Source organism: Oncorhynchus kisutch, linkage group LG11 (assembly GCF_002021735.2).
Source record: "Oncorhynchus kisutch isolate 150728-3 linkage group LG11, Okis_V2, whole genome shotgun sequence".
NCBI lineage: Eukaryota > Metazoa > Chordata > Actinopteri > Salmoniformes > Salmonidae > Oncorhynchus > Oncorhynchus kisutch.
Genome location: NC_034184.2, coordinates 10,111,785 through 10,137,758, shown reverse-complemented (window position 1 = coordinate 10,137,758; position 25,974 = coordinate 10,111,785). Strand labels below are relative to the sequence as shown.

The 25,974-nt window shown below is 42.9% G+C and overlaps 1 protein-coding gene across 3 annotated transcripts; it reads left to right on the top strand.

The window, feature by feature from the left end:
- The first annotated feature begins 53 nt into the window (after positions 1-53).
- Positions 54-20,013, top strand: LOC109900065 (monocarboxylate transporter 4-like). 3 transcript variants are annotated; one of them, XM_031835247.1, is made up of 8 exons: positions 8,895-9,027; positions 9,292-9,377; positions 13,099-13,377; positions 14,455-14,598; positions 14,979-15,115; positions 15,327-15,794; positions 16,035-16,215; positions 16,905-20,013. In XM_031835247.1, exons 3-8 carry the CDS (start codon positions 13,155-13,157, stop codon positions 17,201-17,203), a joined length of 1,452 nt encoding a protein of 483 aa, XP_031691107.1. In that variant the 5' UTR covers positions 8,895-9,027; positions 9,292-9,377; positions 13,099-13,154; the 3' UTR covers positions 17,204-20,013. The 3 variants fall into 3 exon arrangements, with proteins under 3 accessions (XP_020351380.2, XP_031691107.1, XP_031691106.1); XM_020495791.2 differs by lacking the exons at positions 8,895-9,027; positions 9,292-9,377 and adding an exon at positions 54-153; XM_031835246.1 differs by lacking the exon at positions 9,292-9,377 and having other exon boundaries at positions 8,896-9,027.
- The last annotated feature ends 5,961 nt before the right edge of the window (positions 20,014-25,974 follow it).

Below are 25,974 nucleotides of genomic sequence, written 5' to 3'. Positions count from 1 at the left end.
TAACCCACAGACATGGAATAAATATGTGAAAATGGAGGGCTTTAGGACCGAGCCCTCTTACGCAAGTTTCTTAGATCATTCCCTAAAATAAAAAACGTGCATGAGAAGGAGGCGTGTACGCATGATCCGGACCAGAAGACAAAGCATCCTCAGGTATGAACAACCCTGATCATTAGGCAACTGCTGAACATTGGCATGATTGAAGTTCCATACCCGTTGATAATTTTGTATGTCACCGATTGCTGAGGTCCGTTTTGTCGATAAATCGTGACTTGCAGCCTCATTCAGTGGTGTTTATTATAAAGCTTCATTATAAGAGCTTTAATACAAAGTCATCACTTCATATCCATATTGCATTACTTATTATTTGTGTCTGTATGCCCCTATGGTCATTTTTGCACAACTGTAGCTGTGTAGCCTAAAGAATTGAACGTTGAATTGCTTTGAATTGTAGCCTAAAGAAAAGAACGTTGAATTGCTTTGGATTGATTCAATGTCAGTCATAAATTAGCGTTTGGATCAAGTAAGTTACATCTCACAACCTCTACAAGCAAGAATGTTGAATGAAATTATATTTTAACGTACTTTATCGTTTGTCCATGTGGTTGGTCCTTTTGCAGGTAGGAATGTGCGAATATATCAACAGGAAAGTATAATTACATCAACTTTTCAAAGGGCTGGTAATGTGTCCAGATTTCTACCACCTGAAGCATGCACAGAGCTCGGAAAATATGCATGGGTCTCCTGCATGTATTTTCATCTTGTGCCATGCTTCGGGTGATAGAAATATGAACTCACTAGCAGCGCTTTGAAAAATGGATGTAATTATACTTTCCTGTGTATATATTGTCTCACATTCCTACATGCAAAAGGCCCAACCACACGGCCAACCGTTGAAAGTAAGTTCAAATATAATTTTATTCAACATAATGGCTTGTAGAGGAACTTTTATGATCCAAACGCGCATTTATGCCTAACGTAGAATTAAATGCAATTCAACGTAGGGTCTTCAGACTAGTAGATGTGATGAGTTTTAGTAGCCAAACAGGTTGTTGTGATAGGAAGATGTGTTTTTAGGCTAAGTCAAACAGGTGAAGTTCCATATCACAAGCTGATGTTATTTAACATATTACGGTAGGATGTTTATCAATGATTTATATATACACTAAATGACTGACGGGGGCGCTGTTTTAAAAACACCGCGCCGCCATCTTGGCACTCACCTACAGTTGTAAAACATATTTTAGAAGCTATAGAAATGCATTTATTAATATCTAAATTTGTTTTTGACATGTTTTTTTTATTAGACATCTTAATACATACTTTTACATTATATTATGCAGGTTGAACACAAAAAATGTAAAATATATAAAAACATCATCATTTTTAGAAAGTACAAATGTTACTGTTCCCACTACAATCCTTGAAACATTTGAATGTAAATACTGTAGAATTCCATTCATTCCTATGGACGACTGCTTCTTCTAGGGAGTGACAATATGGCCGAGCGGTGGCTTCAAATCCTCTCATTGACCAATACACAGTATCAACAATATAAATCATTAATGTATATCTTAGAAGTGTTTATTTCCTATTTATCCTATTTCTCTTCTTTACATCCCTGTTAGTGCACATTTCACTTTTGCCAAGATAATCCATCCACCTGATAGTTGTGGCATATCAAGAAGCTGTTTAAACCGCATGATCATTACACAGGTTCACCATGTGCTGGGGACAAATCAAAGTATATTTGTCACGTGCGCCAAATACAGTGAAATGCTTACTTACAGACTCTGACCAATAGTGCAAAAAAGCTATTAGGTGAACAATAGGTAGGTAAAGAAATAAAAAGACCGGCTATATACAGACACCGGTTAGTCAGGCTGATTGAGGTAGTATGTACATGTCGATATGGTTAAAGTGACTATGCATATATGATGAACAGAGTAGCAGTAGCGTAAAAGAGGGGTTGGCGGGTGGGACACACTATCGTGTCCCACTCACTCTAAAATGTGCAGTTTTTTTCACACAGCACAATGCCACAGATGTTTTGAGGGGGTGTGCAATTGGCATTCTGACTGCATGAATGTCCACCAGAGCTGTTGCCAGAGAATTTAATGTTAATTTCTCTACCATAAGCCGTTAATGTCATTTTAGAGAACTTGGAAGTATGTCAAACCGGCCTCACAACCACAGACATCGTGTATGGCGTTATGTGGGAGAGTGGTTTGCTGATGTCAACGTTGTTAACAAAGTTCCCCATGGTGGCGGTGGGTTTATGGTATTGGCTGGGCGGACAATGAACACAATTGCATTTTATCGATGGAAATTTCAATGCACAGAGATACCTGCTCCTGAAGCTCATTGTCGTGCCATTGATCCGCCGCCATCCCCTCATGTTTCAGCATAATGCACAGCCCCATGTCACAGATCTGTCCACAATTCCTGGAATCTCAACATGTCCCAGTTCTACCATGGCTTGCATACTCACCAGACATGTCACCCATTGAGCATGTTTAGGATTCTCTGGATCAACGTGTGCGACAGCGTGTTCCAGTTCCCGACAATATACAGTAACTTTGGACAGCCATTGTACAACATTCCACAGCCCACAATCAACTGCCTGATCAACTCTATGCAAAGGAGATGTGTCACACTGCATGAGGCAAATGGTGGTCACACCAGATACTGACTGTTTTTCTGATCCACACCCCTACCTTTTGTTTTACTGTATCTGTGACCAACAGATGCACATCTATATTCCCAGTCATGTGAATCCATAGATTAGGGCCTAATGAATGTATTTCAATTGACTGATTTCAATATATGAACTGGAACTCTGGAAAACATTTGAAATTGTTGCATGTTACATTTTTATTTTTTGTTCAGTATAGTTGGAGGTACACTCCGCCAAAACCCATCGCCACTCAACTCCATGAGGTGTGATTTACATATTGTGGAGTTGAGAATTCTCAACTAGGCTATAGCCTATACTGTAAAGGTGAGAGTGAATTTGACAGTAACTTACAGCTAGTGGTAAGTTACTGTATTAGAATTACAGTAGGTGTACTGCAATATGAAATACAGTATCAAAGCAAGTACTGTGTAATGACACAGCGTACAATACTGTTTCATTGACTTTATTGACTGTTAAAAAAAATAGTAAATGCTACCGTAATCTGAATGGATGAATTAATCAAATTCATTGAGGTGTAGGGGTTTGTATTTCACACTAGCTGTAACTACAGTACATGGGATTGGTGCAAGCAGGTTTACACACGACAGCTTATTAATGAATGTTTGGTGTTTTATTTCCCTTACACTTACAACTGGAGGCCTTAACAAAGGCTTCCAAACTGGCAGCAACTACAGGGCAAAACAGACCAAAAGGACACGTCAAAATACTCCACTATTAAAAGTTTCCGACTTTCTGCCACTCCATTCTGTCCCCTATACATTTAAAAGTGATGGGTCTATAACCACATAGGAGTTGGTACAGTGCTCTAACCCTAACCCACTAACGGGTGCAACAAATGTAGCCTCTTACAAGGCACACCTCCATTTGTTAATGAGCCTAGGAAACAACAATACCATGCACCCACTAGTGGTGAAAAGGTTTTTGGTGCTCCAAAAATACAGTATTGTATTCTGTTGGATGGAAAATACAGCAATTATTTCCTCTCACTGTAAAAAAAAAGTTACTTGCTTTTACGGTAACTTACTGGCAGCCAGTTACCTGTAAGTTACTGTAAATTCCAAAGAAACTTTAGCTTAACAGTACATTACTGTATAGAAAGCACTTCTTTACAGTAATGTACTGTTAAACCAAAGCTCCTTTGAATTTTATAGTAACATACTGTACTTACATTTTTTTTTGTGCAAATATTCAGTAACTTGCAGGTAATTGGCTGCTAGTAAGTTACCATAAACAAAAGCTACTTTTTTTTTTACAGTGCACCATTTACAGTATGTTGCAGTATTTTAATTTTGATAACTCTCAAAATAACCATATAAATGAGTTTTCGATTACAGTGTAAGTTGCTACTGTCATGTTGAGCGCGTAGGCTGTTGTGGTGTATGATCTGCGCGGGCATCCTCTCCCTGACTCGGATCATAACATTGCTCAGCCTCAACAGGAAAAAGCTGTTAAACATTAGAAAGAGATTATGCATTATTCCGATCTCATTTTATCTCCAGGGATTTCACATGTTCAAATTCTGAAACAAGATTGATGGTTTCAGCCTTTAGCCTGTTCTCTCAGAAAGACATTTGGAGCAATGTGACTCCCATGCTCTTTCATGGAAAGTATGAATAAGACCTAATAGCAAAGATAAGTCAGTGAGATTTGAGGCAAAAAAATACTGTATATATAAATTCACCAATTGCTTAATCAGCATTATTTTGTGACTTCAAAAGGACATGAATTTGCAAAAGTTTGTTTACTCAACAAACTGCTCGAAGTGAGCTGAATTTGAACCAGCTTGTAAAATTATAAATTAATGTTTGCTCAACCACACCCAGCATTGTCATATTTCCCAGAATGCTCTATTGCAGGTTTTTTTTCTTCTCAATTGTTTGTTTCAATACCTGCGTTTTTGCATGTACGTTGATTTAATCTTATGCTACACAAACATATATTTTTTTCTAAACTCATCCAATCTGTTATTAGTTGTTGCACCTGATACGGAGATGGCGGTCCCAGTTAATGAGATTTAGGTAGTCTCAATAATCAATATTCCCCAACCTGGAAGTCTTTCTCAATGCAGATTGCGGGTGATTTTAAAATGTCATATTGTTGAATATCCTCAAAGCCAGTGTAATGTCACTTCCAGGCTTGATGTGGCTTGTACACCAGGAGTTTCAGACCACTATGTTAGGGTGTAATGAGGTCCTCAAAGAAAGACCTTATGTTATGTATTGTCATAGTTTAATTTTTATGATGACATATTCACTTAGACAATCACATGGTGAATGCCCTGGCCTAAGAACCATTGAATACAACAACCATGTCTGTGTCGCTAACAAATAAAGTAATGGGTGGTAAGTAACTTCAGTTCACTCGAAAGGCAAGGCACCCTGGGAAATATGAACATATGGTTGAATTGTATGTTCACTCAACTGAAAGTTGGTTCAGCTATATGTCCAATTTTTGCGCAAACTCCTATTGCTCATATAAACAATCCTATTGCGTTTGGTTGCCTTAAAATTGTATGTTAAATCAAATGCAATACTATTTTGTTGAGCAAGCTCACAATCCTGTTGCAGCTTGTTGCCTTGATATTTTAAAGCTAGAATCCTTGGTCGCTACATCCATTTTTGGAGTTATAGATTATATATATCCAGTGATTCTTGAAGAATATACAGTGCCTTGCAAAAATATTCATCCCCCTTGGCATTTTTACAATTTTGTTGCATTACAACCTGTAATTTAAAAGTTTCATGTAATGGACATACACAGACATAAACAAAAAAAACTTAAAGTGGTAAAGTGGTGTGTGCATATGTATTCACCCCCTTTTGCTATGAAGCCCCAATTACCTTCAGAAGTCACATAATTAGTTAGATTGCACACAGATGGACTATATTTAAGTGTCACATGATCTCAGTATATAAACACCTGTTCTGAAAGACCCCAGAGTCTGCAACACCACTAAGCAAGGGGCACCACCAAGCAAGCAGCACCATGAAGAATAAGGAGCTCTCCAAACATGTCAGGGACAAAGCTGTGGAGAAGTACAGATCAGGGTTGGGTTATAAAAAAATATCAGAAACTTTGAACATCCCACGGAGCACCATTTTATATCCATTATTACAAAATGGAAAGAATATGGCACCACAACAAACCTGCCAAGAGAGGGCCGCCCACCAAAACTCACGGACCAGGCAAGGAGGGCATTAATCAGAGAGGCAACAAAGAGACCAAAGATAACCCTGAAGGAGCTGCAAAGCTCCACAGCGGAGATTGGAGTATCTGTCCTTAGGACCACTTTAAGCCGTACACTCCACAGACCTGGGCTTTATGGAAGTGTGGCCAGAAAAAAGCCATTGCTTGAAGAAAAATAAAAAGCAAACACATTTGGTGTTCGCCAAAAGGCATGTGGGAGACTCCCCGAACATGGAAGAAGGTACTCTGGTCAGTGATACTAAAATTGAGCTTTTTGGCCATCAAGGAAAATGCTATGTCTGGTGCAATCCCAACACCGCATCACCCCGAAAATACCATCCCCACTGCGAAGCATGGTGGTGGCAGCATTATGCTGTGGGGATGTTTTTCATCTGCAGGGACTGGGAAACTGGTCAGAATTGAAGGGATGGTGGATGGTGCTAAATACAGGGAAATTCTTGAAGGAAACCTGTTTCAATCTTCCAGAGACTTGAGAGTGGGATGGAGGTTCACCTTCCAGTAGGACAATGACCCTAAGTATACTGCTAAAGCAACACTCGGGTGGTTTAAGGGGGAACATTTAAATGTCTTGGAATGGCCTAGTCAAAGCCCAGACCTCAATCCAATTGAGAATCTGTGGTATGACTTAAAGATTGCATTACACTGGCGGAACCCATCCAACTTGAAGGAGCTGGAGCAGTTTTGCCTTGCAGAATGGGCAAAAATCCCAGTGGCTAGATGTGCCAAGCTAATAGAGACATACCCCAAGAGACTTGCAGCTGCAAAAGGTGGCTCTAGAAAGTATTGACTTTGGGGGGGTGGGGGTGAATAGTTATGCATGCTCAAGTTCTGTTTTTTGGGGGGTTTTATTTCTTGTTTATTTCACCCAAGAAAATATTTGTACATCTTTAGAGTGATGATAAAACCTCAAAAAAAAAACATTTTAATTCCTGGTTGTAAGGCAACAAAATAGGAAAATGCCAAGGGTGTGAATACTTTCGCAAGCCACTATCTTATACTTTCCTAAAGCTTACTTCAACTGTCGTACCCCATCAGAACCCAAAATATGCTTGTTTTACCCCAATGTTTGTAAACAATGTATAGCCTCAACATGGCTTAAAATATCATTTTGATTTCATGTATTGTCGGTCCTTGCATCCATTGCTCTGTTTTATACATTTGAGAGTGGTTACATTTCTCCAGGCCCATCCCTCATCTTTTTATCAAAACAGAGGCGTGGTGTCTGCAGTGTTATTGTTTCAAGTAAGGATTCTAGCTTTAAGTTGATTCAACACATTTTTTTACAGTGTACAGAACATACAGTGCATTCGGAAAGCTTTCAGACCCCTTGACTTTGTTATGTTACAGCCTTATTCTAAAATTGATTACATTTATTTGCAGGGTAGCCTAGTGGTTAGAGCGTTGGACTTGTAACTGGAAGGTTGCAAGTTCAAATCCCCGAGCTGACAAGGTACAAATCTGTCGTTCTGCCCCTGAACAGGCAGTTAACCCACTGTTCCTAGGCCGTCATTGAAAATAAGAATTTTTCTTAACTGACTTGCCTAGTTAAATAAAGGGGGGGAAAATGGTGTCACAGACCCTATACATAGTACTTGAGTCTCCTTGGGTATGACTCTACAAGCTGTATCACAACCGGCTGTGATTGAGAGTACCACAGGGCAGTGCACAATTGGCCCAACGTCGTCTGGGTTTGGCTGGTGTAGGCCGTCATTGTCAATAAGAATTTGTTCTTTACTGACTTGCCTAGTTAAATAAAATTAAAAAAGCTTGACACGCCAGTATTTGAGTTTCTCCCACTATTCTCTGCAGATCCTTCTCAAGCTCTGTTAGGTTGGATGGGGAGCGTCGCTGCACAACTATTTTCAGGTCTCTACAGACCTGTTAAATCGAGTTCAAGTCTGGGCTTTGGATGAGCCACTCGGACATTGAGACACTCAAGGACATCCACTCTACCAAATAGGCCTGATGGGTGGAGTGCTGCAGAGATGGGAGAACCTTCCAGAAGGACCACCATCTCCACAGAGGAACTCTGGAGCTCTGTAAGAGTGACCATCAGGTTTTTGGTCATCTCCCTGACCAAGGCCCTTCTCCCATGGTTGCTCAGTTTGGCCAGGCGGCCAGCTCTAGGGATTTGTATTTAATTTTTTTATTTGACTAGGCAAGTCAGTTAAGAACACATTCTTATTTACAATGACAGCCTAGGAACAGTGGGTCAACTGCCTTGTTCAGGGGCAGAACAGCAGATTTTTACCTTGTCAGCTCGGGGATTCGATCTATCAACCTTTCAGTTACTGGTTCAGTTACTGGTTTACAACCTTTTTAACTACTGGTTTAGGATTCAGGGTTCAACAGATGTTCACTGCTTTGGCAGGAAACGTATTCCTGAAGTCAAGAGCGACAGTAATGCCACATGGATATGGTTAGCTAGTACTTGTTGGCTTCTGGAAGCCCCGATGATAAAATAACAGGTCCCAAGGCTTGTCCTGTGCCAGACCCATACTGTTAGCTATAGTGTTGGTGTAGAGGGGGAACACATCTAGCCTGCGACACAACCTGCCTGGTCCCACTGGATCTTTAGCCCTGAATATTCTGAACAGACATCAGTACTCTGTCATAGCCAATCCGTGGTCTACAAGGATCAGTGCCACAGGTGTGCGAGAGAATGTGTTTGCAAATGTGGTGTATGTCAGTTTGGCCTGGCAGAAGTCCTAGCAGGAAAGCATTCGATCTTGATGCCGTGGGATGTCCAATCCCAAACTGACACGGCCTTCTAGGCAATGTGAGCAACACGGTAACAGTGCACCCCTCTTCGTTAAAGATCTGAATGTTTCCCGCCTGTACAGCATTGCCTGTTATCCACAGAGAAAGTGATCCTAGTAATCGTGCATGTGTCCTGGGATGGGAAATGTCAATCTTATTTTAGGAGAGCTGATAGTGGGGTGCTGGCTGAATGCTGCATGGAGCACGAGGGGTTGGGATACCCGGTTATAGAGGTGGGGCTAGGGGAGAAGTGTATGTTTGCCTGTTGGTTGGGAGCCAGGCGGCTACATGCGACACTGGAGTAGTTCATACAGAAGACTCGCACCTCACATCCCATTCAGAGAGTTACAGCTGCATCAAGGGTAGGTGATTTGCTACAGATTCAATGCTGTGGAATCTGATGTTTACTTTGATTTTTTTTAACTCATATTTATTAATAGATTATCAACAATATTCAAGTTGTATTTATTCTGTCACTTGCTGGCAAAAAAAGTATTTCTGAGTAGATGGCTTTTTAGTGGAAAGTTATTCTGTTGACAAACTTGTAACCACACTGTTAAGAAAATGGCCTTTTGAATGTTTTTGTACTATTACTGGAGAGCTCTCCTTTGTCTACACCCATTCAGTGTTGTGCACACCCTCTTAAGCCAGCCCCACCCACCTCTTTGCATTTTTAAAGAGTGTAATCTGGAGGACATAAAACAATATAGAGGTAAGATGCATATCCATTTTGAGACATGACATGTAGTATTTTAGGATACACTTTTCATATTGCGAAATTCCTGTTATTTTTAGATGTTTCCTCACAAAAACAAGTGTATCTCTGACGTCAACAGAGCTTTTTAGGAGAGAAGTGGGAGGGAAGGCAGGAGGGAGAGCGACAACCTAGTTGAGCTATGCTATTTTCTAGATATTTTTGACTACAGACCCATATTTGTTTATTTATTTTCCCTTTTGTCCTCGTTACAACACTACATAACCATAATGACATTTGAAATGTCTCTTCCTTTGAAACCTTTTGAGTGTAATGTTTACTGTTAATTTCTGATTGTTTATTTCACTTGCTTTGGCAATGTAGACATGTTTCCCTTGCCAATAAAGCCCTTTGGGGGAGAGATACCTTTTTGTAAAAAAAAATACATTCATGAATATAAATCACAGAAAACACGACCCCACTCCACTTTCACCACTGTAGTGTTGATTCTCTCTTCCAGAGCTGCAATTGACACAAACGAGCAACGTAGGCTAAATATTATTCAAACTGACTTCATTAACATATAAACAGTATAGGCCCATGTCAATCACTGTGAAATGCATTTCATATTCAATTAATTGATGTCTATTTTGCTACTTATAGGCTACTGTCTGTAATTTGTATCAATATATTTCATGATGTGTAACATAACGTGCACAATGAGGTGCCACATCTGTGATTTGCCTCCTTGGGAATGATCCTGGCCTCCTCAAAGTTTATCCCCCCTCGGCAGGTAATCACCTAAAATATGAAACAGTCATCCCCTCGGCTACCCTCCCTGAAACCGTTTCACTGCAGCCTCCTTATATAAGAGACTGTTGTTGGCTACTGGGACAGTTCAACTACTTCTCTGATAGAGTTCAGTGAGTCAAATCGGAGGGCCTCTGGCAGTCTCTATGGTGGTGCCACAGGGTTCAATTCTCGGGCCGACTCTTTTCTGTATATATCAATGATGTCGCTCTTGCTGCTGGTGATTCTCTGATCCACCTCTACGCAGACGAAATCATTCTGTATACATCTGGCCTTTCTTTGGACACTGTGCTAACAAACCTCCAAACAAGCTTCAACGCCATACAACACTCCTTCTGTGGCCTCCAACTGTTTTTAAATGCTAGTAAAACTACATGCATGCTCTTCAACCGATTTGCTGCCCACACCCTCCCGCCTGACTAGCATCACTACTCTGGACGGTTCTGACTTAGAATATGTGGACAACTATATATACCTAGGTGTCTGGCTAGACTGTAAACTCTCCTTCCAGACTCACATTAAACATCTCCAATCCAAAAATAAATCTATAATTGTCTTCCTATTTCGCAACAAAGCCTCCTTCACTCATGCTGCCAAGCATACCCTCGTAAAACTGACTATCCTACCGATCCTTGACTTTGGCAATGTCATTTACAAAATAGCCTCCAACACTCTACTCAGCAAATTGGATGCAGTCTATCACAGTGCCATCCGTTTTGTCACCAAATACTACCTACATACTACCTACCACTGCGACCTGTATGCTCTCGCTGGCTGGCCCTCACTACATATTTGTTGCTAAACCCATTGGCTCCAGGTCATCTATATGTCTTTGCTAGGTAAAGCCCCGCCTTATCTCAGCTCACTGGTCATCATAGCAACACCCACCCGCAACACTCGCTCCAGCAGTGTTAGCAACACTTCCTTTGGCCGCCTTTCCTTCCAGTTCTCTGCTGCCAATGACTGGAACGAATTGCAAAAATAAAAAAAAGCTGGAGACTTATATCTCCCTCACTAAATTTAAGCATCAGCTGTCAGAGCAGCTTACCGATCACTGTACCTGTACATAGCCAATCTGTAAATAGCCCATCCAACTACCTCATCTCCATATTGTTACTTATCCTCTTGCTCTTTTGCACCCCAGTGTTTCTACTTGCACATCTATCACTCCAGTGTTAATGCTAAATTGTAATTATTTCGCCTATTTATTGTCTACATTTGCACACAAGGGAACATAAATAGAAAAATATTTTATTTTGTGTTATTGACTGTACATTTGTTTGTAACTCTGTCGCTTTGCTTGATCTTGGCCAGGTCGCAGTTGCAAATGAGAACTTGTTCTCAACTGGCCTACCTGGTTAAATAACGGTGAAATAATAAAATAAAAAGCAACTTCCTGGAATATCACAGATATTGTGTAATACCTTGACTACAAACCTTTTTTCTGTACTAAAGAAATAATTGAGAGATCAGAGGGCTAATAGACACTGAAGGAGTATATAACCGATAGTCTAACTGCAGATCTGAATTTTCCCAGAAGTGTCCCATTGACGTAAGTCAATTGATGTGAAAGTCTGCGCGCTTTTATTTAGTGTACTGTGGAGGACGCTGCTGTGTCTTTTCTGCAGGGTGTGGGTGCTGGAACAGGATGTCTCCTTGTTTTGATTTGCTGTTATAGTTCTTCATTGGTTTCAGCTCATCCAGGAACACACAGAGAAAGACCCTTCTCCCTCTTCTGTTCTCCCCCTTTAAAATTGAGATTACAGCCACCCAAATGGCACCATTGAATAACAATGGAACTAGCCTTGGACCCGGCAGCAAATGGCCTCTATCAATGGAAACCCTTCTACTTTGCACAACAACCAGATGTTGCAGAGTGTAGTCCCTGGAAAACAACATGGGACCAGACTGCTACAATAATAAGAGTTTGAACCTCACTGAAAACCTTACATTCTCTTCCCCAAAGGACACAGAGTGCCAAAACCTTACATTTCCTACTCTTTGGCTCTGAGTGTCCTTTTGAGAATGTAATAACTTAAAAAAAAAAAAAATCATGATCTATGTCAATTTTGGTATCCAGGGAAACACAAGGAAATGACATGAACATTGAAACAGGTTCTGTGACTGCATCAAGAAGTTACAGCCAGTTATGGACATTGTTATGAACATGACCTAACTCAGCCACACCTTCTTTCACACTGTGACTCAAATGGAAGGACTGACCTGAAGCTCGGCCAATCAGAGGTCACATAGGCTGAGTCAAACCCTCCCTAGAACTATAAAATACTGTGAATGCATTAATTCAATTGTTGTCAAACTGTCCATGTCTCATAGGGGACTCTCTCCTGGATGACCTCTGTAGCACACAAATATGTTTTTGGGCTAAGCTCCTGATAGACACCCTTAGGACATTGAGTCCTCGCCACTTTATTGATTTATATGGAAGAACTTTGGAATGTGTACCAGAGCCCCTGAGAAGATCCCAGAGTTCAACACAGATAAATAAGCACACAACCTGACTGTCTTTCTTTGCTTGTTGGCGTTAAGCTGTAGGCCTTATCTTATGATTCTGCCTATTGATAATTGATTCACATTGCTAAAATATTAGCTTATGTACCAACTCTTAAATTCTAGGCCTCGGCCTATTGCCAAGTGTTGTATCCATGCTGTTTGATTGTTAACTACAGTAGCTTTCACTTGAAAATCCCTATCCCAAAGAGTGTTGTTTCTGGTACCAGACAGATCTAACGGCTCACTACCAAGTATTACTAATGTTTTAGTCTTATGGAGTTATACTTAGAAGACCAATAACGGACTGATGCCCCAATCTCATAACTTGTAGTAATAACTTGACCCTCCCTTATACACTGTGTGTCTAACCCTGATGTTACCCACTTCTCTATTACTGTCTACATCTCTTCTCTCTCAGTTCTGACCCAAGCTGACGGGACAGAGGGTTGAGGGAATCTCCTAGCAGAGAGCATCATGGGAGGAGCCGTGGTAGACGATGAGCCTAGTGATGTGAAGGCGCCAGACGGAGGGTGGGGCTGGGCTGTGCTGGCCGGAGGGTTTGTCATCACTGGGTTCTCCTATGCCTTCCCCAAGGCTGTCAGTGTGTTTTTCAAGGAATTGATCAGGGAGTTCGGAGTGGGATATAGCGACTGTGCATGGATTTCTTCTATACTGTTGGCCATGCTCTATGGCACAGGTACACACACACACGCATGCATACATACATGCATACGTGCATACTGGTATTGTGTATATTCAACTGAAGTGTTTTCCCAATGGTGAGACAGTACAAGAAAGAAAGAGTAGAGAAGGTGTCAGACCTGGGCGTTACAACCTCCAGAGTCTACACCAAACTGACAGGATCTTCATGTATGTCATTTTATTTTACTAGGTATTTGTATTTATTATGGATCCCCAGTAGTTCCTGCCAGGGCAGCAGCTACTCTCCCTGGGGTTTATTATTGATCCCCAGTAGTTCCTGCCAGGGCAGCAGCTACTCTCCCTGGGGTTTATTATGGATCCCCAGTAGTTCCTGCCAGGGCAGCAGCTACTCTCCCTGGGGTTTATTATGGATCCCCAGTAGTTCCTGCCAAGGCAGCAGCTACTCTCCCTGGGGTTTATTATTGATCCCCATTAGTTCCTGCCAAGGCAGCAGCTACTCTCCCTGGGGTTTATTATGGATCCCCAGTAGTTCCTGCCAAGGCAGCAGCTACTCTCCCTGGGGTTTATTATTGATCCCCATTAGTTCCTGCCAGGGCAGCAGCTCGCCTTCCTGTGGTTTATTATTGATCCCCAGTAAGGGGGAGGCAATTACATCACAAAACATTTAAATTAAACAATACATCATACAACACATTGTTACACCACTACTTTACCACTGAAAATCTACAAAATGTCTAATACAACAATATTACAATATTACTATGTTCGGTCAGTCGCATTGAAATGAAACCTCTCTTTTACAAGAGAGACCTGGCCAAAATAGCAGCACAAAATGTCAGAGACATTTACAACCTAAAGCACTAAGCACACATTATCTACATTGAACAGAATATATTTTGGGGGGGAGGTTTGGTGAAATTGACAGCCCCCCAATTCTTTTTCCACCTTAGATTTTAGATTTCAACTCATTCAAAGAGAGGCTCCTGTAATTGCCTGTCCTTTTGTAGCTCATTCCAAGTGGAAGGGGCAGAGAACTGGAACACTTTTCTTTATTACTCAGCTCTGTGCTGGCCTTACACACACCTCATTGTGCATATGTGTGTGTCTGCAGGTCCACTGTGCAGTGTGTTGGTGAACAAGTTTGGGTGTCGGCCAGTGATGATGGTGGGAGGGCTCTTTGCCTCCTTGGGAATGATTCTGGCGTCCTTGGCCACCAGTATCATACATATTTACCTCTGTACTGGAGTTATAACTGGTTAGTAAACACACATTTACCTCTGTACTGGAGTTATATCGGCTTAGTAAACACACATCTACCTCTGTACTGGAGTTATCTCGGGTTAGTAAACACACATCTACCTCTGTACTGGAGTTATAACTGGTTAGTAAACACACATCTACCTCTGTACTGGAGTTATCTCGGGTTAGTAAGCACACATCTACCTCTGTACTGGAGTTATCTCGGGTTAGTAAACACACATCTACCTCTGTACTGGAGTTATATCGGGTTAGTAAACACACATCTACCTCTGTACTGGAGTTATATCGGGTTAGTAAACACACATCTACCTCTGTACTGGAGTTATATCGGGTTAGTAAACACACACAATTGAACTGTTTCCCCTTTTCTACCAGGTCTGGGCCTGGCACTGAACTTCCAGCCATCTCTGATCATGCTGAATCGTTACTTTAGTGAGAAGAGGCCTCTAGCTAACGGACTGTCTGCTGCCGGGAGCCCTGTGGCCCTCTGCTGCCTCTCACCTCTGGGACAGGTACTACACTTCTCCTCTTCAGTCTCCCTCTCTGCATTTTAGATCAGTATTATGATTATGATCAGTATTATGATGTAGAGATGAACACAATGAAAGATGTGTGCTACTCTGATGAACGATTAAAATAAATACAATGGGGAAATTATATGCTCTGTTGGAGTTACGGATCATCGATATTGTTAATGTTTTTCTTCATATTTCACCCCCAAAGGTACTGCAGTACCACTACGGTTGGAGAGGCGGCTTCCTCATCCTGGGAGGTCTGCTGCTCAACTGCTGCGCATGTGGGGCCCTGATGAGGCCCCTGGTGGGCCCCAAGAAGCCCCAGGACCAGGAGTTACAGGCTGTAGACCAAACAGAAAAAAAGCCCAAACCTCCAAAGAAGCTCCTGGACTTTAGCGTATTTAAAGACCGAGGTTTCCTCATCTATGCCATAGCTGCGTCCATCATGGTACTGGGTCTGTTTGTGCCCCCTGTGTTTGTGGTGAGCTATGCCAAGGAGATGGGGAATGAAGACACCAAGTCTGCCCTCCTCCTCACCATCCTAGGGTTTGTTGATATCTTCGCCCGGCCCACGTGTGGGCTGATCGCGGGGATGAAGTGGGTCCGTCCTAGATGTGTGTATCTGTTCAGCTTCGCCATACTCTTTAATGGCATCACCGACGTGGTCAGCTCACAGGTAAGGCTGGAACTAGTTTTGATTGATATTATTTGGATGGATGTATTTACAGTGTATATGGATGTTAACAATACATACATCATATTTAATACATTTATTGTATCATTATGGCATTCCTGTATTGACCGGATCTCGAGATACGAAGCTATTGGATCCATATAATTAAAATGATTCATCAGTAATCATAATTATATTTCAATGGTCGTATAATGTAACTAATTGTTGCTTCTCTTTTGGCAGGCGACAGACTATCCTGGTCTGGTGGTGTTCTGTATCTTCTTTGGCCTCTCTTACGGGATGGTAGGTGCGCTGCAGTTCGAGGTTCTCATGGCCATCGTGGGCACCAAGAAGTTCTCCAGCGCTTTAGGGCTGGTGTTGCTCATGGAGGCAATCGCTGTGCTGGTGGGACCGCCTGGAGCAGGTCGGTACCCACAGGGAAGCATTAGGTTAGAGTTAGTTGTGGACATGTCCTTAGGGTTATGGCTAGTGTTAGGGTTCAACCAGGGTGTGGACATGATGCTAGGGTTAATGTTAGGGTTATTGCTAGTGTTAGGGTTCAACCAGGGTGTGGACATGATGCTAGGATTAATGTTAGGGTTATGGCTAGTGTTAGGGTTCAACCAGGGTGTGGACATGGGGTTAGGGTTCAACCAGGGTGTGGGCATGGGGTTAGGGTTCAACCAGGGTTTGGGCATGGGGTTAGGGCTGAGCCGGGGTGTGGGCATGGGGTTAGGGCTGAGCCGGGGTGTGGGCATGGGGTTAGGGCTGAGCCGGGGTGTGGGCATGGGGTTAGGGCTGAGCCGGGGTGTGGGCATGGGGTTAGGGCTGAGCCGGGGTGTGGGCATGGGGTTAGGGCTGAGCCGGGGTGTGGGCATGGGGTTAGGGCTGAGCCGGGGTGTGGGCATGGGGTTAGGGCTGAGCCGGGGTTAGTGGTCTAGAACGAAGTCTTCAAACAATCAGAAGCCAGTATAGACAGAAATTACATAAGAACATTTTTAGCTACTAATAAACTGCTTTAGCTAGTAATAAACCGCTTATGCCTTGAATGGATAGGAGGTAATGAACTCTTCATACCTGTATAACCTCTCTCTTCTCCTTTCCTCTGCGTAGGTCGTCTGCTGGACACCACCCATAACTACATGCATGTGTTCCTGCTTGCTGGCTGTGAGGTCATTCTGGCCTCCATTGTCATCTGCCTGGGCAACTTCCTGTGCATCAAGAAGAAGCCAGACGAGCCCGAAGCACATCTAGAGAATGGAGCCCCCGCAGAGATGGAGAAGCTCAACAGCCTGCCAGAGGGAGGGAAGACTGAGAGCGAGCAGCCGGACGGGGTGAGGGCAGGCTCGGGAAAGGCGATGGAGGGAGCAGAGAAGAGTGGAGGGGTGGGGAACCCAGAGACGGCTCTGTGATAGAGGGGAGATTGCTAATGAATTATGAAGAGAGTGACTGATGAGCCCGATGAAGTACCAATAGGGAAGACATGAGTACATACTCTGACGGAGGGAGGGATGGATTGCGGTGCGCTGTACGTGTTTGGTGTACTTTTAATATGCACAGTGTTACATAGTGTTGTTTTTACAGTAACATATATATAGTGTTGATATAGGAGTTAAATTAACTCTGTAGGTGTTACATTAACACTGAGTGGTGTAATAGAACCCCAAGTTGGTGTTAATAACCAGCTTTGACTCCAATCATTATCATATTTCCCAGCATGGTAAATTGCATGTTTGTTTTTTAAAATCTTTGTTTTATGTTTTTGCAGATGAATTAATCTTGTTCTACTCAAATATAACGTACCTTTTTCTAAACTAATCCAATATGTTACCTGGACTTATTGCACCTGTTACTGAAATGGTTGTTCCAGTTTAGATACTTTTGGTAGTCTCCTACAGTATGTTAGTATTCCCAATCCTGGCAATCATTCTGAATAAAAAATAAAACATTCCAAATGTTGGATATCCCACTCTGGCTGGATTCCATTAGGAATTACACATCACTTTGCAAGCCAGCATAAATTTACTTGCAGGCCAAACCGTGAGTTTCAGGCCACTCACAGGATACATCAAAATAAGGCTTTATGAAATATGTATTGTCATAAAGAATTCAATTTTAATGATAACATTTGCTTAGGATCTTAGTTGGTGAAGGCCACAAGACTGAAAATGAACAAATGCAACAACCATGTCTCTGTCATTAACAAATACAGTCATGGGTGGTAACTCCACAATTTACTTGAAAGACAACCTGGGAAATTTGAAAATAAGGCTTTACACTAAGCGGTTTGTTAATTTAACACTGGAAAGTGTGGACCCATATAGACACTGGAAGAGTGGTAGATTTAACACTGGAGAATTAGCTGTGTACAGACCAGCACCCATACCAGAAAGAACACTAAATGTTTTCTGGAATCGCACTGCCACACACACTTTCAGGAACCAAAGAGCATGTGCACACACACCCATTCAACCTTGAACTAACCAATACTTGTCACTGCCTGACTCATCAGTTGTTGATACAGAAAATAATAACGAACAACTTCATTTCCAGGACATTTCCACAGTGATGGTATTTGTTTATGGAGACACTCCACAGTGAGGAGAGATGAAAGAAACAATGGAATTCTTCTTTCCTCCTGGGTGACAGTGGCCTCCAGTGACGTGAGATCTTGAAGTGACTTCCTTCCTCCTGGGTGACAGTGGCTTCCAGTGACTTGAGATCTTGAAGTGACTTCTTTCCTCCTGGGTGACAGTGGCTTCCAGTGACTTGAGATCTTGAAGTGACTTCCTTCCTCCTGGGTGACAGTGGCCTCCAGTGACTTGAGATCTTGAAGTGACTTCTTTCCTCCTGGGTGACAGTGGCTTCCAGTGACTTGAGATCTTGAAGTGACTTCCTTCCTCCTGGGTGACAGTGGCTTCCAGTGACTTGAGATCTTGAAGTGACTTCTTTCCTCCTGGGTGACAGTGGCTTCCAGTGACATGAGATCTTGAAGTGACTTCTTTCCTCCTGGGTGACAGTGGCTTCCAGTGACTTGAGATCTTGAAGTGACTTCTTTCCTCCTGGGTGACAGTGGCTTCCAGTGACTTGAGATCTTGAAGTGACTTCTTTCCTCCTGGGTGACAGTGGCTTCCAGTGACTTGAGATCTTGAAGTGACTTCCTTCCTCCTGGGTGACAGTGGCCTCCAGTGACTTGAGATCTTGAAGTGACTTCTTTCCTCCTGGGTGACAGTGACCTCCAGTGACTTGAGATCTTGAAGTGACTTCTTTCCTCCTGGGTGACAGTGGCTTCCAGTGACTTGAGATCTTGAAGTGACTTCTTTCCTCCTGGGTGACAGTGGCCTCCAGTGACTTGAGATCTTGAAGTGACTTCTTTCCTCCTGGGTGACAGTGGCTTCCAGTGACTTGAGATCTTGAAGTGACTTCTTTCCTCCTGGGTGACAGTGGCCTCCAGTGACTTGAGATCTTGAAGTGATTTCTTTTCAAAGACAAGAAACATCTCTGTACGAGAAGAGTTTTATTTTAATTTTATTTTTTTAAGACCTCGAGCCGGTTTCCCAAACCCAGATTCAGCTTAGTCCTGGACTGAGAAGCATGCTCAATGGAAATTCTTAATTAAAAGTGTTTTTTTAGTTCAGGACTAGGTGTGATCTGTGTTCGAGAAAGTAGCCACAAAAGTATTATTTCAACTACCCATGTTGTGGCAGGTTGCAGGCAACATGGGTTATTGTATGATTGATGGTGTGACATATACTATTTTATTAAAGGTCCAATGCAACAGTTTTTAAAAATCTCAATGGCAAATCATTTCTGGGTAATAATTTAAGTACCTTACTGTGATTGTTTTCCATTAAAATGGTCAAATAAAATAAAGCTTTCTTAGCAAAGAGCAATTTCTCAAGCAAGAATATTGGTCTGAGTGTGGAAGGGAAAACTATCAGTTATTGGCAAAGAGGTTTGGAACTCTGTTTCTTATTGGTCTATTGATGTCACCAGGCAGGACAAAACTCCATCCCACCAAAACTGGCTTCAAGTTCAGGCAGTCTTTTCAAACAGCTCTTACACTTAAAGGGCATTTTCACAATTTCACAGTATTATTCCAACCTCGTGTCAAAATAAAAACAGAAATCCCGTTTTTGACTGCACTAGGTCTTTATGGTGAAATTTTATGAGAGCATCTCTCTGTTGAAATCATTATCCGTTTCTTTCAATAAAAAAGTCATCTTCAGCCAGTAACCTAACACACGCGCACACACACAGTTTCTGATATAAATATATATTTACTCCATGAACTGAATAAGTTTAAGCCTTATTTTATTACATATATTTCACTGTTTGTCTTCCAATGTAAGGATTTTGTCATAGCTGAGATGTTTGATAAATCACATTGAACTGGACATTTTTATATATATATATATGAGGGCATTAGCGTGTCACTTTTCTGCTAGAATGCAGTGCTTGTTTCAGTGTTTTTGTTCGGACTGCAGATGTACATTTTAAAGGATATTTCAAGCATTTGTCTATGTTGTTTACGCTGACAGGTGGAGTAAGAATGTTGGCAGTCTACAGCTGGGAGTTTACAAAGATCCTGTTATGTAGTGTTGGTGTATCCAAACTTAACCAAACCCTACACAACTGTCTATCTCTTTAGATCTGAAAAGCGGGACCCCTTAACATGTGACAGGATATGGCATTATAGCTAACCCCAGTCCACTGATGTAATATGGAGTAAGACCTATTTTATATAGTAGTGCCTTAAACCTAATACATTGGCATCTGGGGATGCTGTGAAATTGACAATATGAAAAGCTGATTACCCAGTAATAGAATATATAGTGGTATGTTGATATTTTCTTACACTGATGCAGTGTATTACAATGCCTGTGATGTCACCTGATAAGTTATCCCAGCTAAACAAAGTGAAGCACTTCGCTCTGCTCTACGAAGGTTGGCTTTGCACTTGGAAAACTGTGTGTAGTCAGTATTGTCCTATATGATTCTGCATGTTGGTATATTGTATATATTGGTCTGCCTATTTTGTCTGTCTGTGTGAGATCTTTGTATTTATGAATTATAGATCTGCAGACACTTATAAACCACAACCATGTCCACGAGCACCCTCATGGTTGAATGTCAAACGTTCATGTGGATTAATTCAATTCATATTCTTCTGAGATACGGCTGCTTCTTGACGTGTTCCTATGCCATCCCAATAAATATCTCTTCTGTGGAGAAAGTGGCTGGTTCTTTAACACTTGATAGTGAGCATGTTGACTCTCTCTCTTTAGATGCTCTATTGGGAATGGAAACACAAACATGTTAGTGAGTGTTTAAGCCAAGGCCTACTCTCCAATCCTCGTAGGCAGGATGTGTTGTATTTAGTACCATAGATGGAGGTAGTCTTGGTGGTAGCACAATGTGCCAAATAAACAACGGCCCTTAATCACTTCAGATGGGATTGGCACCTAGACATTGAGATCGGCTTGAGAACCATGGTAAACACACTTCGTAGGGTATCTCAGTCAGCAGAATCATCTTTTTTTTGTTGAGGTACAGCACCAGGAGAATGTTCAAGGCTGTCCAAAATCACCCTTTATGGGTCAATGGTTGTTAATACAGGAGTGGTTTGTATTTGACTATGATAATAAATGTTGGAACCTTAAAGACAGTTCCACTGCTTAATGTCATTCTTCCCCTCTTATCAGGGACTCATTTATGCTTAAGACACCAGGTGGCAGCAATTCATGAGAAAACCATCAGTAGTCCGGACCTTGTAGGGTAAGATTTCAATACCCCTGATCTAGGAGATCATCTCAAACAGGGTGATAAACATTTACTAACTCACTAAATCATCTGTGTGTGTTGAGGTACCTGAGGCGTCCACAAGAGCGCACCACTGCTTCCGGTCTGCAGCCTTCTTGGTGAGGATTCCCCAGGTCGGGTCACAGTCCTTCTTGGTGAGGATTCCCCAGGTCGGGTCACAGTCCTTCTTGGTGAGGATTCCCCAGGTCGGGTCACAGTCGTTCTTGGTGAGGATTCCCCAGGTCGGGTCACAGTCCTTCTTGGTGAGGATTCCCCAGGTCGGGTCACAGTCCTTCTTGGTGAGGGTTCCCCAGGTCGGGTCACAGTCCTTCTTGGTGAGGGTTCCCCAGGTCGGGTCACAGTCCTTCTTGGTGAGGGTTCCCCAGGTCGGGTCACAGTCCTTCTTGGTGAGGGTTCCCCAGGTCGGGTCACAGTCCTTCTTGGTGAGGGTTCCCCAGGTCGGGTCACAGTCCTTCTTGGTGAGGGTTCCCCAGGTCGGGTCACAGTCCTTCTTGGTGAGTGTTCCCCAGGTCGGGTCACAGTCCTTCTTGGTGAGTGTTCCCCAGGTCGGGTCACAGTCCTTCTTGGTGAGTGTTCCCCAGGTCGGGTCACAGTCCTTTAAGTGTATGTGAATAACACACGTCGGAGAGTTAGGTAAAATGCAAGTATAATAATTTACTGAGGTATTACATGTTACAGGTCCCAACATCCTAATCAGACACTCATAATGCACCTGTTTATATATCCTAGATAGGTGCCCCACTAGCACCATCTCTGGGTTGACACTATGCCCATTATCTTAACATCCTCCTTTTCATATAGAATTAACTCGAGCACTTCATACTATTATAATACCACAGTGAAAATACCTATTTACATTAAGCATTTTTTTTTTATAGGATAAAAAAAAATCATTGTCCATCTCTTAAGGGACATAATCCCCGCACCGCTGGCGAGGTCTTATGTTAGCCTTTGCCCTAGTGTGTCGCACTGGTAGCATATTGGGCACCTCTGGTGTCCTCAGGTCCTCTCCTGTCACCTCTGGGATGTTGGAGCTCCTCTGGTATCCTCAGGTCCTCTCCTGTCACCTCTGGGATGTTGGGCACCTCTGGTATCCTCAGGTCCTCTCCTGCCACCTCTGAGATGTTGGGCACGTCCTCTCCTGTCACCTCTGGGATGTTGGGCACCTCTGGTATCCTCAGGTCCCCTCCTGCCAACTCTGGGATGTTGGGCACCTCTGGTATCCTCAGGTCCTCTCCTGGCACTCCTGGGATGTTGGGCACCTCTGGTATCCTCCGGTCCTCTCCTGCCACCTCTGGGATGTTGGGCACCTCTGGTATCCTCAGGTCCTCTCCTGGCACTCCTGGGATGTTAGGCAACTCTGGGAGCCTCTCCTTCCTCTTCCACAGCCTCCTGAAATTGTGAAGGCATGGTTGGCAGAGATCTTCCCCGTCTCCTCATTATGTGCCCTGCCCACACCATCTAGAAGATATATTCACAGTGGCCTTCCCATGTGGCCCTCCTATGCCCTATGCTCTCCTGAACTGGGTGCATTTCTCTATGCCAAAATGGCTTGTCACACATCTGTGTCTTCCTGCATAGTCTTTGCTATTTTCACTGCTGACTCCGCCTTACCATTACTGACTCTGGTAGGGTGAGGACGTCACATGATGGAACTCCTAGGCTTTTGCAAACAATGCAAAGTCTTGACTCGTGAACTGGGGCCCATTATCCGTAACTACACCACTGTCAGGTATGTCATATCTGCTAAACTGCTGCTTACAACAGTCGATGATGCAAGCGGCTGTTGTGTCAATCACTTTCTTCACCTCCCAAAAGTCTGAATAGTAGTCCACTATAATCAGAAAAGGAACGTTCTTTACTGTGAACAGATCCATTCCCACTTTAGATCAAGGACGTGTTGGCATGTCATGTGGCTGCAGCGTTTCCTTTTGCTGCTTAGGTAGATTAGCATTACATATGCTGCACACAGCCACGAAATGTTTAATTTCTTGGGTCATGTTGGGCCAGAATACTGAGTCTCTGGCTTTCCTGAGACTGGCTTCGACCCCTGAGTGCCCAGCATGGATACGAGAGAGAATCATTGGGCATAGAGTTTCTGGCACTACCATCCTGTCGCCTTTGTAGACGACTTCTTCCTGCATTGTGAGTTTGTCTCTGTATGTCCAGTAGTCCCTCACCAGGATGGGTGTACTCTTTCTTGTGTCCGGCCAGCCTCTTAGGATAAAAAACTGAAGCATTCAAGAAGTCTTGTCCTCTGTTGAATGAGCTTTAATAGCATCCTGTGTCTGCGGGGAGATGTTTTAATCAGTAGCATGGTTCACATCTTCAACCTCAGCCTGTAGAGCATATACTGTCTCATTTGTCCGATATTGCAGGTGACTAGTTGTTGGTAGTGCTGCCCTCTACAAGAAATCTGCAATGTGAAGCTCTACTCCTTTCTTGTATACTGCCTGTAGTTGATAACGCTGAAGCTTTAACATCCTTTGAAGTCGCTTCGGGGCAGACTGATCCACCTCTACGCAGACGACACCATTCTATATACTTTCGGCCCGTCTTTGGACACTGTGCTATCTAACCTCCAAACAAGCTTCAATGCCATACAACACTCCTTCCGTGGCCTCCAACTGCTCTTAAACGCTAGTAAAACCAAATGCATGCTTTTCAACCGGTCGCTGCCTGCACCTGCATGCCCGACTAGCATCACCACCCTGGATGGTTCCGACCTAGAATATGTGGACGTCTATAAGTACCTAGGTGTCTGGCTAGACTGCAAACTCTCCTTCCAGACTCATATCAAACATCTCCAATCGAAAATCAAATCAAGAGTCGGCTTTCTATTCCGCAACAAAGCCTCCTTCACTCAAGCCGCCAAGCTTACCCTAGTAAAACTGACTATCCTACCGATCCTCGACTTCGGCGATGTCATCTACAAAATGGCTTCCAACACTCTACTCAGCAAACTGGATGCAGTCTATCACAGTGCCATCCGTTTTGTCACTAAAGCACCTTATACCACCCACCACTGCGACTTGTATGCTCTAGTCGGCTGGCCCTCGCTACATATTCGTCGCCAGACCCACTGGCTCCAGGTCATCTACAAGTCTATGCTAGGTAAAGCTCCGCCTTATCTCAGCTCACTGGTCACGATGGCAACACCCATCCGTAGCACGCGCTCCAGCAGGTGTATCTCACTGATCATCCCTAAAGCCAACACCTCATTTGGCCGCCTTTCGTTCCAGTACTCTGCTGCCTGTGACTGGAACGAATTGCAAAAATCGCTGAAGTTGGAGACTTTTATCTCCCTCACCAACTTCAAACATCAGCTATCTGAGCAGCTAACCGATCGCTGCAGCTGTACATAGTCTATTGGTAAATAGCCCACCCTTTTCACCTACCTCATCCCCATACTGTTTTTATTTATTTACTTTTCTGCTCTTCTGCACACCAATATCTCTACCTGTACATGACCATCTGATCTTTTATCACTCCAGTGTTAATCTGCAAAATTGTAATTATTTGCCTACCTCCTCATGCCTTTTGCACACATTGTATATAGACCCCCCCTTTGTTTTCTACTGTGTTATTGACTTGTTAATTGTTTACTCCATGTGTAACTCTTTGTTGTATGCTCACACTGCTATGCTTTATCTTGGCCAGGTCGCAGTTGCAAATGAGAACTTGTTCTCAACTAGCCTACCTGGTTAAATAAAGGTGAAATAAAATAAAAATAAAAAAAAAAGACAAGAGGTTTTTCGATGATAACATCAAGAGGTTTGTGATCAGTGTCCCCCGTGATAAAGGCCCCACCATGAAGGTATTGATCAAAACGGTCACAGGCAAACACTATGGCGAAGCACTCCTTTTCAAGTTGGGCATATCCTTGCTCTGTGGGTGACAATGTCCTTGAAGCAAATGCAATGGGCTGCCGCTTCTGCAGGAGAGCTTCCCCTATAGGCCTTTGTCACTTGCATCACATTGTAGGGTCACTTCTTCAGAGGTCATAGTACCTCAGTATTGGTTGGTTGCTCCAATGCAGCCTCATGTTTAGGAAGCCATGCCCACAGCACAACTTTATTGGTCAGCCAACACAATGGCTCACATACGTCAGACAGTAATTTACAAAACCAAGCAGTCGCTGCACTGCTTTTGTGTCTGTAGGTGGGGGAATTTGCTGTACTGCCTCCACCTTCTTGGGGTCTGGCTTCAGGCCTTCAGCTGTCAAAACATCTAGCTGGCGTTTGATAGTGCTGCTTGGATTAAATCAGTTACCATTTATCTTTGCAACTTTGAACATAATTGTTCAAAGTCTGTCATGTATAGCATGTGCACTTCATCAGCATTATGATCACTGCATGTA

What these genes read in the sequence shown, in the direction of transcription:
- LOC109900065 (XM_020495791.2), top strand. Translation starts at nt 13,155, where the DNA reads ATGGGAGGAGCCGTGGTAGACGATGAGCCTAGTGATGTGAAGGCGCCA. An exon ending in CTGTACTGGAGTTATAACTG is followed by an intron (nt 14,599 to 14,978) that starts GTTAGTAAACAC and finishes CTTTTCTACCAG; the next exon opens with GTCTGGGCCTGGCACTGAAC. An exon ending in GCCTCTCACCTCTGGGACAG is followed by an intron (nt 15,116 to 15,326) that starts GTACTACACTTC and finishes TCACCCCCAAAG; the next exon opens with GTACTGCAGTACCACTACGG.